At 50.8% G+C, this 14,157-nt stretch overlaps 1 protein-coding gene across 2 annotated transcripts in view; it reads left to right on the top strand.

Annotated features, from left to right (window-relative positions):
• Positions 1-14,157, top strand: part of DPYSL3 (dihydropyrimidinase like 3) — a 112,983-nt gene that overhangs the window by 94,768 nt on the left and 4,058 nt on the right. For both annotated transcript variants that reach the window (XM_045894817.2, XM_045894823.3), the window contains exons 7-13: positions 346-414; positions 3,389-3,509; positions 6,969-7,125; positions 7,772-7,913; positions 9,355-9,525; positions 10,763-10,942; positions 13,430-13,592. In XM_045894817.2, coding sequence (XP_045750773.1) covers positions 346-414; positions 3,389-3,509; positions 6,969-7,125; positions 7,772-7,913; positions 9,355-9,525; positions 10,763-10,942; positions 13,430-13,592 — 1,003 coding nt within the window. The remainder of the gene's footprint in view (positions 1-345; positions 415-3,388; positions 3,510-6,968; positions 7,126-7,771; positions 7,914-9,354; positions 9,526-10,762; positions 10,943-13,429; positions 13,593-14,157) is intronic.

Here is a 14,157-nt window from a genome sequence, read left to right as displayed (position 1 = left end):
CCAGGTGATCCTGATGTAGGTGGGAGGCGACTAAACCTTGCGAAACACAGCAGGAAACTATAAGGAATAAGCGAGCTAGTGTGACTTTTGATGTGTAACGGCGAAAAAATTCTGATACTCTGCTGCCCTCCATTTAATTAAAAAAACGTTTTTTTCTCCTCTTAGTTAAGACTTGACCCTATTTTACAATTCCAGACGGAGCATTAACAAATGTATTCAACATACACGTTTTATTCTTTTTGTTCCCTTGAACTCTTTGCTTCAGATTAGAAGATGCCAGCGTGGTTTTTCCACGCCTCAGCGGAGCTTATCTCAAAACTGTTTTGTGTTCTTTTCTCATTGTAGGAGCAAACCCGGATGTTGGAAATGGGGATCACTGGCCCCGAAGGCCATGTGCTGAGCAGACCAGAGGAGGTGAGTTGCGGGGGGCTGGGGCAGCACAGCCGTGGAGGTGCTCTGTCTTTCCAGCATCTTCTGGGAGACGCCTGTGACTATACTCCCCAGCAGCCTGGCGTGTGGCCTCCTGCTCATTTGACACTTGGAGTGTTTGTGTGGGGCCTGCCTTCCCCGGGCACATGCTTACACGGTGTAGGAGCAAACCTTGAGGAGAGGCGGGGAGAGTCTGTGAGTACCAGACAACGGTATTGGAACATTTCTTCCAAAGGCCACACGTCTGACGGACCAACTCAAGGAACTCAGAGAAAAGTAGAAAGCAATGTAAGGGAAATGCTTACTTGTGACCCCTCATCTCTCTAAAGAGAACTCAAGGTGGAGGGTCCTCCACACGTATTCAGTTGGAGAGGTAAATACCTAAACCCTTTCCTAACAGTATCCGTCTCAAAGACGTTTCCGCTTCCCTTATTCCATATTATATTCTGAGTCCTGCAAAATAAAATACCAGCCATATGGGCGGTCGGTGGAGTGGGTGTTTCACAGACTTCATGTCTATCCATTTGTTGTAAGGTGATGATTAAGTCTGGGTATGGGAGTTTCCCACGTGTAAAATGAATGATGACTAGGGCCTGCTTAGCCCCGGGCAAGTGAATAAAAGCTAACTAGTGGCTGATGGCGTGTGTTTGGGATGTCGGCAGCTTCGGCTGCTAGCGCAGGGCATAGAGCAGGGACTTGGCTGTCCCCACGGCTGAGTGCACACAGGCTTTGGGAGGCCAGCCCGGGAGTGGCACCTGGAGTGCATTCAGGGCCCTCTGTGCGAGTGGTGTGAGCCCGGCTCCTGCTTGTCATCCCCAGCCCCCCACTCTGCAGAGGGTAGAAGGAAGAGTCAGAACCAGAAACGAGAGTATGCCTGTTGCCCATCTCTTTCAGAGGCTTTTAAAAATTAAAAGGTAACACACCTACAGACGAATGTTCCTATCATAAACATTCGAGGAATTTTTACGAGCTGAATACAGTTGTGTCACTCGTGCCCGGCTGGAGAAACAGAACTGTCGGCACTCCAGAAACTCCTCTGTGTCCGAGGACGTTGTTCCCAGTTGAAATCATTTATCATTATTTCACAGCATTCCAGAAAGGTCTGTCTCCTGAATACCAGGCCCTTTCTATGGAACACGAGCCCGCACCTGGCGCTGTGCTCGTTACCTTAGCTGTCCTTGCTGCTTCTTGGGGTGGTTGTCATTACTGTTGGGTGAAGAAGCGAAAGCTCAAGAGGTTAAGCCCTGGCTATTCCCATGTGAAAGACTGGAAAGCTGTTTACGCGGTGTGAGTGGGCCAGGGTGATCAGCCCTGTTTGGCAAACTGTTCCTAAATGCTGGTCGCTCTAGAGATTTGCTGGCAAGATGGATTTCTGTACCAGCAGCCAGGGGATTTCTGAGCAAAGTCTATTTTTGTTACTTGGTTTGTTTTTCCAACCCCTCCCCACCCCACTCCTCCTGTTCCCGTCTCCTTTTTAGTAAAAAGCTTCTCGGCTGTAGAGCTGGACAACCCTGGAAGCCCTTTTGGGTGAAGCTGGAGGGTGATGTCACCTTCCAAAGATAGTCATGTTGTCAAGGTGCTGAAGAATCCGCAGTGCTGGGAGGGAGCGGGATCCGAGCAGCCGGGACTGAGGCTGTGGGGAATGCAGGGGACAGTGCAGGTGTGAAGAAGGAGGGACGGGCGGAGGAGGAGCTGGCCCCTCTTCGGTTCAGAGCACACACCGCTACCATCTCGAGTGATGCGGTGCAGAGAGAGCTGAACCTGAGCTTTGCTCCTGAAGTCCGGGTGCTTGGGGAAGGTGACCGTATTTACCTGTGGTCAGGGGCTCCAGGGGCTTGTTCCCTTGGAGTCAAGTGCAGCTTGGGGGACGCCAGCAGGCAGGACCCGTCAAGTTCTAGAGTCTGTCTGCTGAGCCACACCCACCAAGGGCAGTGGCTGGTTTGCATTATGCAAACACCAGGCATCTGCAAGCTATTTTTGGTATTTTTCAAAGTTTTGGGCTGCATAGGCTGACCAGAGTATTCTATCCATCCAAAACAGAACTGTTGCTGATTGAATGGGAGAACCCCAGCATCCCTGCTTTGGGCTGAGTTGGACTTCCGTGGGCTTTGGGCAGTGACGCAGGCTTTCCCACACTGGTCAGGAGCTATGATCAACAATAAGCCCAATAGCCAGCCTGGCAGGCACACTTGCCTTGTCCCAGGGGTGGGGCAGTTGCCTTAAAGGATGAACTCTTAGATCCTCACAACAGCCCTGTGGGTGAGGTCCTATTACTGTCCCCAGTTCACAGACAGGAAACTGAGGCTTTGGGAAGTTATGTACCGTACCTGAGGTCGCCCAGCTTCTCCGTGACAGAACCAGAACTCAGACCTAGGCCATTTGAAAGAGCCCGAGCTCTAAACACCCTTCTTTGTTAATAGTGTAAGGGGAAACTCATTATTTCTTACTGAATAAATTCAACCAAGTTGGAAAAATTAGCATATTGGAACATGTAGATTCTACTTTAGGGTGGGATGGAAGAAATCGAGAAGAAGAGAAATCTCTGCTGAGAAGCCTGGGAATTATCAGTGTAAGAAATGCCTGATGGAGTGTAAGAAATTGCTGCAGGAAAGGATTTGATGTCTAATTACCTTTACTGGTTCTTGCTTCCATATTGGTACTGGGATGCTGTTTTGCCAGAAAATCTGTGTGGGAAGACTGGGGAGCAAAAGCTTCCATCACATGCAGCCATTGGGGTAATCACAGGGAGAGGAGGGAAGCAGCCTAGGAAGGTGAGGGTGAGACTCTGAGAAGCCAAGTGAAGCGCCACAGCGGGGACGTGGTGGGTCGGGGGCCTCTAGCTGCAGATCGTCTAGGCTTCTCAGCTCTGCGCTGCGCTGCGTTCTCAGCTCGCAGAGGCTGGGGAGTGGTGCTCTGAGAGGCTCGTGCTTCTCTTGACCCCCGGGACTTCTTTTTGCAGCTGGAAGCCGAGGCTGTGTTCCGTGCCATCACCATTGCGAGCCAAACCAACTGTCCACTTTACGTCACGAAGGTCATGAGCAAGAGTGCAGCGGACCTGATCTCGCAAGCCAGGAAAAAAGGTGATTGGTGCTCCCAAGAGCTTAGCACCAGCCATGTGGCTCCTTCCCCCTCCGGCTGTCCTGTAGAAACAGTGCCTCTTTTGCTCCTTGCCTTGCTCTCTGGGAAGCCCTTCCTCCCTGTTAGTGCAGGGGATCCTCTCGGCATCCTATGTGGATGGCAGGACCCTGGCATCTCTCCCGCTTGGCAGGTGAGTTAACTAGGCTCAGGAAGGGTGGGTGGTTTGTCCAAGATGGCACAGCTTTGGTCAGTTCTTTGAGGCATCTTTCTTCCTCCCTTTGATCCTTCATTGTCAGTTCACATTATCTGAGCTTTGTAAATGGACATACTAGTCGAGATTATATTGGGTGCAGAAGTCAAAGATCCAACTCAAATGGACTTAAACACACAAAAGTAAATTATTGGTTAAGGTGTTTCAGGCATAGCCGGATCAAGGGGTTTCAACAATGATGTTGGGGCTCTATCACTCTTCATCCTTTCTTGTCTGCTTTTCTCTCTTTCGGCTTTATTTTCAGGGTGGACAGTGACAAGAGTAAATGCTAAGAGGCATCTGTTGTCCTCAGCTCTTGATGGGGGGCATGACGAGGAAGTAGGGTACGTCTTTTCCAAAAGCTACAGCAGAGGTGCCCGGGAGGGCTCTGATTGCCTCGGCTTGGGTCATGGGCCTCTCCCTGAGCCAGCGTCTGCTCTGGGGATGCTGTAATTGATTGGCTGGGGCGGGGAGGGCAGCATGCAGGGGCGGGGGCCCACCACCTGAGCCACACAGGTTATTTAGGAAAAGGGGATGAATGGGTCTCTAACACATGACTATTCTGGTCGTGGAGAGCCCCGATAAGGGACTCAGCCACCCAACTCTGAGCTGGTCTGCAAAGCTCCGCATGGGGGGTGGCTGGGGTGGTTAAAAATAGTTCCCCTGGCTCTGATGGCTGAATGTTGAGCTGCCTGCCCTTCTGGCAGAGGGGACCCTTTTCTTCTGGGAGGGGATTCTTCCTAATTGTCTAGACAGTCTTTGTAGCTAGCACATTCTGGGGCATCTCTTGCCTTACCCTGCTCACAGTAAGCCTGCTGTTTTCTTTCTCTGCCTTTAAATGTCTCAACGTGACATGGTGTGGTTGCTGTGCTGGGTATGAGTCATTGGGTGAGTGCCAGGAAAGTAGCCCAGTCTTCCTTACCCGCTCTTGGAGAAAGAAAAAAACAAAACAAAACAAAACAAGAAAGCAAGCAGGCAAGCAGGATGCATGGGGAACCCTCCCACCCGCTCCCCAAGACCACCTGCTGTACTTGCTTTCGTGCCTTCTGCTCATGGCTGCATCCTCCCTCAGAGCCATTCTCAGGATGACCTGAGGGTCTCAAGGACAGAGTGCTTCCGCTGTACGCTGGGTCTTATTTTAAACTCCTGGAGAAAGATGCCTCAGCCTTCGCCTTCTGGCTCATGATTGTCTGGCCAAAAGAGCTAGGACAGCTGTGTCCCAGGGTGGCAGGGAGGCAGGGAGGCCTTGTTTCAGGGCTGAAACACTGACTCCTGACATGGAAGCCAGGAGACATCTCGGGACCTGTCAGTCTCAGGCAAGGAGCAGAGAGTACTCAGAGCAGGGAGAGAGTGTAGCAGGGCTCCCTCTTCCCTCCTGACCTGAAGTCCAGCGTGTTCACTCACCGGGTGTTCTTCAGCAACTCTGCACGCCTGCTCAGACTTAATATCAGGGAGCCACAGTTTAATGAGGGCCAACTGTATGCCCCGCACTGAGGTAAATACTTGAAATTTATTGTTATGTAGAATTGCCAAAGAACCCTGGGAAATAGGCATTATCCCCATTTTTCAGATGAGGAAATTGAAGCACAATGTGTCAGGATCTCCCAGCTGGGAGAGCAGGTATTCAAACCCAACTATAATTACAATTTTTCCTTATTCTACTCTGCCATCTAAAGATAGTCCAAAGGGAGAGTTCTTCCACCTTTTTTTTAGAAGATGTTATTTATTTATTTGTGTGTGAGAGGGCACGAGTGGGGAGGAGAGGGAGAAGCAGACTCCCCGCAGAGCAGAGAGCCTGACGTGGGGCTCGATCCCGGGACCCTGGGATCGTGACCTGAGCTGAAGGCAGAAGCTTAACCGACTAAGTCAACCAGGTGCCCCAGAGTTCTTCCACTTTTAAGATTGTTATTTCTCTTAGGAGTACCTGGGGCTTGCCTTGACCTCCATTTCTTTCTTTGTGGTCCTATATGATTTAGTTGGGTAAATTGCTTTAGAGGGCCCTTGAAATTCTCATTAGTCTTGTGTGGATCCTTTTTCTCATCCTCCCAAAGAGCAGGGCTGTCATATATGAATCATTGCCACTGATTCCTTTTTTTGCCCATGGCAGACATCACAAATCAGTCTTGACTCTCGCAGTGAAACCAAAGCGTATTTAGAATTCTTTTGACAAAGAATTCCAGGCAATCAAACCAATAGATTAGAGTTGAAGGAAGGCAAGACCTATTTATAATTTTGGCCATAGAGCCTTCCTACACTTTTACAATGGGGGGAACTTGAATGTGGAAGATGGAGGACTGAAGCTAGAGAAGTTCAGGGCTTTATGGGACATCTTTTGCCCAAGATTCTGGTGTAGAGAAACTTGGTACCAACCAACCTTCTGTGAGACAGCATTTGCCTTCTCTTTCTCTGTCCCTTCTTCTTTAAGAAGCTCAGCTTAGATCCGTTTATTTCCCAGTATCCCTCCTCCTCGCTGCTTGGTTTGGGCATATAAGCCCCGAATTGCAAACACAGGGTCCAAGAAGTGAGCCTCATCTTTGATGTGTCCCAGGTCATTGGGTGCCCTCGAGCAGATCAGTCCTGGTTTTAGGTTACAGAATAACAAGCATGGTGGAAAGATCATGAGAACCTCTTCTCCAAGGGAGTGGACTTACTTTGTGGAACCAAAGCATGTCCTTGCAACAAGCAGGATCTAGCAGTTCCCGGGGATGCAGGCACACTGGGGGCTTTGGACCTCCACCGTGGGAAGGAGTAGCAGTAGTATAAGGAATTCACAGTCCCCAAGCATCTCCTGTGTGCCAGACACTTTTACACGCCAGATCCTTTCTTTTTCACTATCCTGAGTAGAGATGGTCTTATTTCATCTATTCCAGGACAGACCTAGTTCACATTTTAATATTTCTGAAATGTCAATGAATCTTAGAATCTGTATACATTTTTTGTTTGGCCTCAAATATTAATTTGCCTCAAATTGGGGCTTAAAGCTGCATCTTATAACTGATGGCTTCTTGAGAACTCGGGGACACAACATTGTTCGTGTTTAGCAGATAGAAAAGCAGAGGCTTGGAAAAGGTGGGTACGTGGACTTGACCCCAGGCCTGCCTGACTTCAGAGCCACGAGCCTTGAGGAGGGCTAGGGGCTGTGATTACCTGAGCCAGGCCCAGAGCAGCACAGATGTTCTGCAAACCCCTCACCTGTTTCCTACCCTTGCAGGAAACGTGGTCTTTGGTGAGCCCATCACTGCCAGCCTCGGCACAGATGGGACCCATTACTGGAGCAAGAACTGGGCTAAGGCAGCCGCCTTTGTGACATCCCCGCCTCTGAGCCCTGACCCGACCACTCCTGACTACATCAACTCCTTGCTGGCCAGGTTGGTGCGGGGATGACGAGTGGCCTGTGTCCCATGGAAACCTCGTGGGACCCGGGGATGAGGACTGGAGCAGCCCATCCATCAGCTAGACTAGAGTCTGCAGTGAGGAGAACACATAGAGAACAACAGGCTCTTCCCCATCATAGCTTACACATTACTAACAGTAACCATATTCATAACGTCAGTCGCAGTTAACACATATCATGTGCCACAGGATCTCACTGATCCTCACGACAACTGTATGAGTGAGGGACTGTCATCTCCATTTTACAGGTTAAGCAACTGAGGGTCAGATCATGTGCCTCATTTTGAACAGCACCTAACTGAAATTAAAGGGAGACTCATTGGCGGCTGCTCCCCCCCACCCCCAGGACATGTAGGGTCAGTCCCATCACTCATTTGGGTCCCTTTTATTTTGTTACCCAGAGATGATCCGACCCCACCCCCTCGTTTTCCAGATGGGCTCACTGTAAGCCCTAGGGAGGGAAAGAACTCACTTACACTCACACAGCCGGTAAGAAGTACAGAAAGGATCCTAAACTCAAGTCTTGGCCTTCTGAATGCTGACATTAGACACTCGAGGCTTGTCCCCAGCGGTGCCTTTAAGCCACCTTTCCAGTTTACATGGAGCTTTTTTCTTTGCCAGTGGAGACCTGCAGCTCTCTGGGAGTGCCCACTGCACTTTCAGCACCGCCCAGAAGGCGATTGGGAAGGACAACTTCACAGCCATCCCTGAGGGCACCAATGGGGTGGAAGAGCGGATGTCTGTCATCTGGGACAAGGCAGTGGTAAGGATCAAGGTCATGGGCGGGGGCCGGCGCCAGATCAGAGCCTCCTGCCACTGCTTCTTTGTAGGTGAGCCCTCCTACCTAATGAGATGTTTCTGGAACCACGTGTCTCAAGTGGTTTAGGAATGTCATTTCTAGAGGGATGAACCTTGAGATTGTGAGGAGACCTCCTCCTCTAGACTGTTAAGAACTAGGAGCCACACGTACAGACCCTTCATCTGATGGCATGAATGACCTGTACTTAATAGTGAGTTAAAATTCTTTTTCTGGAGAGTGTTATCCCTTCTTTTGAAAGGGCTGGATAGAACCCCTTGAAATGGTAAGCAAGGGGTATATGCCTAAGAAACTGAAGTCAACTTTCTCATCAAGGATACCCTTCCCCGAGTGTGTGATCATCCAGGCTGTACAAGAGATGGTCAACCAATGTCTTGTGACAGTAGGCCTGGTTTTATTTTCTTTAATAACATGATAGCCATGCAAATGAAGGCTGTCCCAAAGGTTTTAGCAAAAATAATGATTAACTCATTATTAAGTTGATCACTTTCTTCTCTTTTATTTTTTTATTTTATTATTTTTTTAAAGATTTTATTTTTAAGTAATGTCTACACTCAACGTGGGGCTCGAACTCACAAAACCCTGAGAGCAGGAGTTACACGCTCCACCAGCTGAGCCAGCCAGGCACCCCCCCCCGCTCTCTTTCATTTTAAAAACTCTAAACATACTTATTTCTGAGCCACACACATTGCATATGAACTAATGCCTCATTCATCTACATAGTGTAAGCTACCAAATTATTTCCCTTCTCATCTTGGCTCCTAGGAAGCTCAAAGTTCGATTCAAAACTAAATTCTTTTTTTCTTATCCAGGCTTTTTGTTTTGTAAAGAGGGAAAGTATAAATATTTTTGTCTCCTCTCTCACATACTTAGGTTTTGTTTTTTTTTCTTAAATACTATTTTTTATATATATATAGTTGGTACAGTCTGGAATTGTTAAAAATAATATGTGTATTTTCTAATTACGCACATGATACGTTCTCATTAAAAGAGCACTTGGAAAGGACAGAGAAACACAGACATGAAAGAAAACAAAAATCCATCGTAATTCAACAACCCAGGGTTAACCACGATTATCATTTGGGGGAGGCTCTTCCATATTCATCCTGTGACCATGCAAATACAAACAAATCTCTAAAAAGTGGGCCCGTGACCACATTAGTTTTTACTGGGAACTCTGTATTTCTTTTTGGAATTAGAGGGGCAAAGCAGTTAAGTGTATGCACATAGCCAGAGAAAACGCACACTCCAGGAGTCGTCACTGCCTTCCAAAGGCAACGACGAAGCCGGCTGGGCAGCTTGCGGGTGGGAGCTGTGTGTTTCTGGTCTGTGTCACCGTGCTCTGAATGCAGGAGCCCTGCGCTGAGGTTTTTTGGTATTCCAACAGGCCACCGGGAAAATGGATGAAAACCAGTTCGTGGCTGTGACAAGCACCAATGCCGCCAAGATCTTCAACCTGTATCCCCGCAAGGGGAGAATATCTGTGGGTTCTGACAGCGACCTGGTGATCTGGGACCCGGACGCGGTGAAGATCGTCTCCGCCAAGAGCCACCAGTCGGTAAGGCTGGCGCTGGTGGGACGAGAGCGGCGTGGAGAAGGCTCGTGAGGAACTTGGTCAGGGGAGATGTGTGCGTGTGCCTTGTCCCAGGCCAGCTAGACCGGGATGGGTCACGGTCACGGACCTTACCAAATTCTCAGTGACGTCACACCTCAGCAGGTTACGGGTGGGTCAGCAGGGGGCTGCTCCCAGCACAGTCACTCAGCACGGAGGCACCATGTCTACACCCGCCCCCGAGATCGCTGAGGCGGGGGACCAGGTCATGGTCCCTGGGGTTGGCTCGGAGAGCTTTCCTAAGAGAAGCGGTATACGGCACTTGCTCTCACACTGCGCTGGCCCAAGCCAGCCCTGTGCTTGACCTTACCGCAGGAGGGCAGGGAGGGCCGGGATCCCCCCTGCACCGAGAAGGAGAGGGAATGTGAAAAAATTGGTCAGCAGCCCGGACAACTTCCTCATGAGGAGTTTCATAATTAAAGCCCAGTGCCTAAGGGAAAGGGCTTCATCCCTGTTAGTAAAAATAGTTCCTATTTTTAAAGCATTTATGTTTCAGGCAGTGTGCTTTTCATTCACTGAATCTCCGTAACAGTCCCTGACAGGTAGGCACTGTTATCATCCGCATTTTATCGAGGAGGAGATGGGGGTGCAGAGAGATTCAGTAATTCATACAGGAAGTAAGTGGTGAAGTTAGGATTCAGACCCACACAGCTCTTTTGGAGTACAGACTCCAAACAGATGTCCTTCATGCTTTGCAATAATGCCTTGCGCTTGGTGAATAAATGAAGGCAGTAGAGAGAAATCCCATTTTTTGGTGGGGATGGCCTTCATTTAAACATCGCGTCACATCACGTCATTTAATTTGGGGCTAGTGGAGACCTAAGGGTCACGGACCCCACCCACTCACCCAGCACGTACAGGAGTGTCAAAAACAGCATCCCTCACAGTTTGCAAGCTTCTCTTTGAACCCTGCCAGTGACAAAATATACGTCCACACCAGGGCCTTTCTAAAGATTGATGCTTCTCTTTGCTGGGAGGTCCAGTCTCTGCTTAGCAGCCATCTCTCTCCTGGGGCTTCTACGCACCCAAAGCTCACAGGTGGTGTTGGAAGCTTTTCGTGGCTTCCCTGGTGCGTCCATTATACTGAGGCTGAAGGCAGGGTCCCAAGCCCAGGAAAACCGTGTTCCTCCCCTCACCGTCCTACGCCCCCACTCATGGCTTTGCCCCTCATCCCTGTCTCTAGGCTGCAGAGTATAACATCTTTGAAGGGCTGGAGCTGCGAGGGGCCCCTCTGGTGGTCATCTGCCAGGGCAAGATCATGCTGGAAGATGGCAACCTGCACGTGACCCAGGGGGCTGGCCGCTTCATCCCCTGCAGCCCGTTCTCTGACTATGTCTACAAGCGCATTAAAGCCCGGAGGAAGGTGAGAAGCTGGCTGAGCCTGGGGGTGGGGAAAGGGGCCTGTGTCCCATTCAGGCACAGGGACAGTAACCACGAGATCAGGAGGGGTCCGTGTGCCTCGAGCCTCCCAAAGAAATTCACAGCAATGATCTCTTCCCAAGAGACACTTGCACAGATTTCATGTACTATAAAAAGATGGTTTCTAAAACTTTTTTGGCCCAAGAAACCTTTTTTTTTCCAGTAACTTTCCTCCATTCTTATAGTACTTTTAATTAAAATAGTTTGAAATTTTAATAATTCAAAATAATGTTTATATATTTTTTAAAAAATAACTCTTGAAGGCTTACAGTGAGAATTAGCAGCCCACACCCACCCCTCCCAGTCTCGTGTCTTCCATCCAGTGTTGCACCCATAGGGCAAATGTTTATAACCCTTTCAGCTAGTTCACATAAAATCTTGTTTATGTCCCTCATTTCATAGATAGGTAGAAAGATAGATACACAGACACTTATCTGTGTGTTTATGTATCTACCTACGTGTTACAAACCGAGTGCTGTACTTGATTTAGGGGTGAGGTCCAGAAGTCTGTCTTTTCAGAGCCCCCTGCTACCCCCACACCAATCACATGGTCGCCTTCCAGTAAGACTAGGGATCCACAGAGCAGGGTTAGACCAGCCCTGGGATGAGGTGGAATTTGACCCCTGGTCCCGACCTTGTCTGCTGGAAGGCACACGGTCATCTGTGCACCTGGGATGGGCCAGCACCCAGCAGCTGGGAGAATGAGTCTTCAGTCCTGGTGACGGCGAGGTGGGGGGCTGGGGACACACTGTAGCGGCCATTAAAGAGAGGCCCCCAGAAACTCCGTACCCGAGCACCCAACCCACTCCCAGACCGCCTGTGATCCCAGTGACTGGCCATCCAGCCCCTGAGTGCGGACGCAGGGGGGCCCCCTGTTGCGGAGTCAGCTGCCGGCTCTGTCTGAGAACCGGCGTCTTCCTGTCGGCCGGCCGCAAGGCTCGCTCCCTGAAGTCCACCGGCCAGCTCTGTTCTGCTCCCGGCGCCCTCACAGAACGAGGTGCACCATCTCTTAGGGCGTGTGTGTGTTTCCAGAGGCGTTTGTCCTTTAGTCTGGATATGCCCGTAGCCTGCACTTGTTTATGTTATGACGGCGTTTTGTTTACTTTTATTTTATTTATTTTAAAGATTTTTTTATTTGAGAGAGAGAGCATGAGTGGGGTGGGAGGGGCAGAGGGAGAGGGAGAAGCAGGCTCCCTGCTGAGCAGGGAGCCCGACGTGGGGCTTGATCCCAGGACCCTGGGATCATGACCTGAGCTGAAGGCAGCTGCTTAACTGACTGAGCCACCCAGGCGTCCCCTTATGACAGCGTTTTAAATCCCTGCACCGGTCCTACCTCTTTATGAGTGATCCTGTAAAGTTAGGTGGTATGGAGTTTCATTCCACACTCCGCTTGTGACCTCCTAGAGAAGAGAATGGAACTCAAGCCTCCCATATGCATCAGGTCTTTATTTCCATTAATGTGCCTTAGAGTCTGCACCTAAAGAAATGTCGATGATCTAGAGTTACTGGCCAGGGTTTTTGGGGAGCACGGCTTGAGCCATGGCCCCACGTGAATCATCAGCATCTGCAAATGTGATGAGCGTCATCTCAGTGCCTGCACCTGAGTCTCTCCCAGAGGGGAGGGCAGGCCCTGTGGCAGACGTGCTCGGCGTCTTACTGTGAGCCACCCTGTCCTGCCGGCCTCCTCTGGCAGCCAGGGGTCGGACCTGGGTGGAGGTGCTGTCGTGGCTGCACCGCCCATCAGTGTGTGTCTGACAGACCGGGGGCCCCCTCTGGAGCAGGCACTGTGCTTCCCGTGACCCTCACCCCCTGCTCCCGGCACCAGGCCTAGCCTGGAGCATGCCCGGGGGAGGGGGGGTGGTGCTGGCTGGCTCCCCAGTCCCAACACAGGTTCACAGCCACAGCGAGAGGCCAGGGGCCAGACTGCGGGATGCACCCTTCGAGGTTTGCCAACTCTGCTCTGGGCTGAAGAGCGTGTGGGTGGAGCTTCCCCCCGGACCTCACCCCACCAGCCCTTACGACCTTGGCCCAAACCGCGGCCCTTCTTGCTCCCTCTGCTCTGGGCCTACAGGCCGTCTTGCCCACCCGCTTCCTCTTCCAGGAACGCCGCCTTCCCCCTTCCCTTCCCCCCTCCTCCTCTGCCCCTCGCAGCCTCCTCCTTCCCTCCACCCAGCCGGCCGCAGGACAGGCTCCTTTGTTCCTTAAGAGGGAAGCTCACCTGTTGAGAGAGGTCTTCCCTGACCTCTTCTGCTGTCACTCTGTCCCCACACCCCCTTTATTGTCTGCGTCTTTTCCTTTCCTTAAAATGACCCTATTATTTTTATTACGTTCTGGCTCCCACCACACCCTGAATTCCCTGACTTATCTCTGCCACCTAGCACAGACCGTAACTGTTGACGGAATCAGGGTTGATGGGCTTTCTCTGCTGCAGATGGCAGACCTGCACGCGGTCCCGAGGGGCCTGTACGACGGGCCGGTGTTTGACCTGACCACCACACCCAAAGGGGGCACCCCCGCGGGCTCCACCCGGGGCTCCCCCACGCGGCCCAACCCGCCTGTGAGGAACCTCCATCAGTCGGGATTCAGCCTGTCCGGTGAGTGGGATGTGGGACGTGGTGGCCCTGGGCAAGAGGGGAGGGACGAGGAAGAGCACCGAGTGCTCCAAGCTGACAGGTGACCTGGGAGATGGTGACTGGGGCCAGCAGGAAGCTTTGCCCAATCAAAAAGGAGTCCCGCTGAGAAGGCAGGATAAGGCTCGGTGAGATTAAAGATCAGGTTTAAATGATGACCAGTTCTGCTTAGAGATCACAGCTGTTGGGGTGGGGGCCAGATGTTTCCCATTAGGAATCGGTGATTTTCCACGTGAGACTGTGGGGGCTGTGCGTGGTGTGGTCCCGTCTCCGTGTGCCCAGAATAAAAAGAGCTCAGACTGCAGGGGCTTCTTCGAACCTGGCGTTTTTACTCTCCCCTCCCTCCTAGTAATAGTGATAGTGTGAGTACGAGCTGCCGTTGAGTAAATACTTACCCCAGGCTGGCCGTACCATTCACCCTGTCTATGCTTTAAGAACTGATAATAATAGAAAATAATTACCCACTTGCTCCATAACCAGTAGCTAAAAGGGGGAAAAGTAAATGTCAATTTGCGTCTCTGTGATGAAC

Source organism: Mirounga angustirostris, unplaced genomic scaffold, assembly GCF_029215605.1.
Source record: "Mirounga angustirostris isolate CCGP_5_RB_7025 unplaced genomic scaffold, mMirAng1.0.hap1 SCAF_7, whole genome shotgun sequence".
Taxonomy (NCBI): Eukaryota; Metazoa; Chordata; class Mammalia; order Carnivora; family Phocidae; genus Mirounga; species Mirounga angustirostris.
Note: the sequence above shows the minus strand (reverse complement) of the source record. Positions and strands in the feature narration are given on the sequence as shown.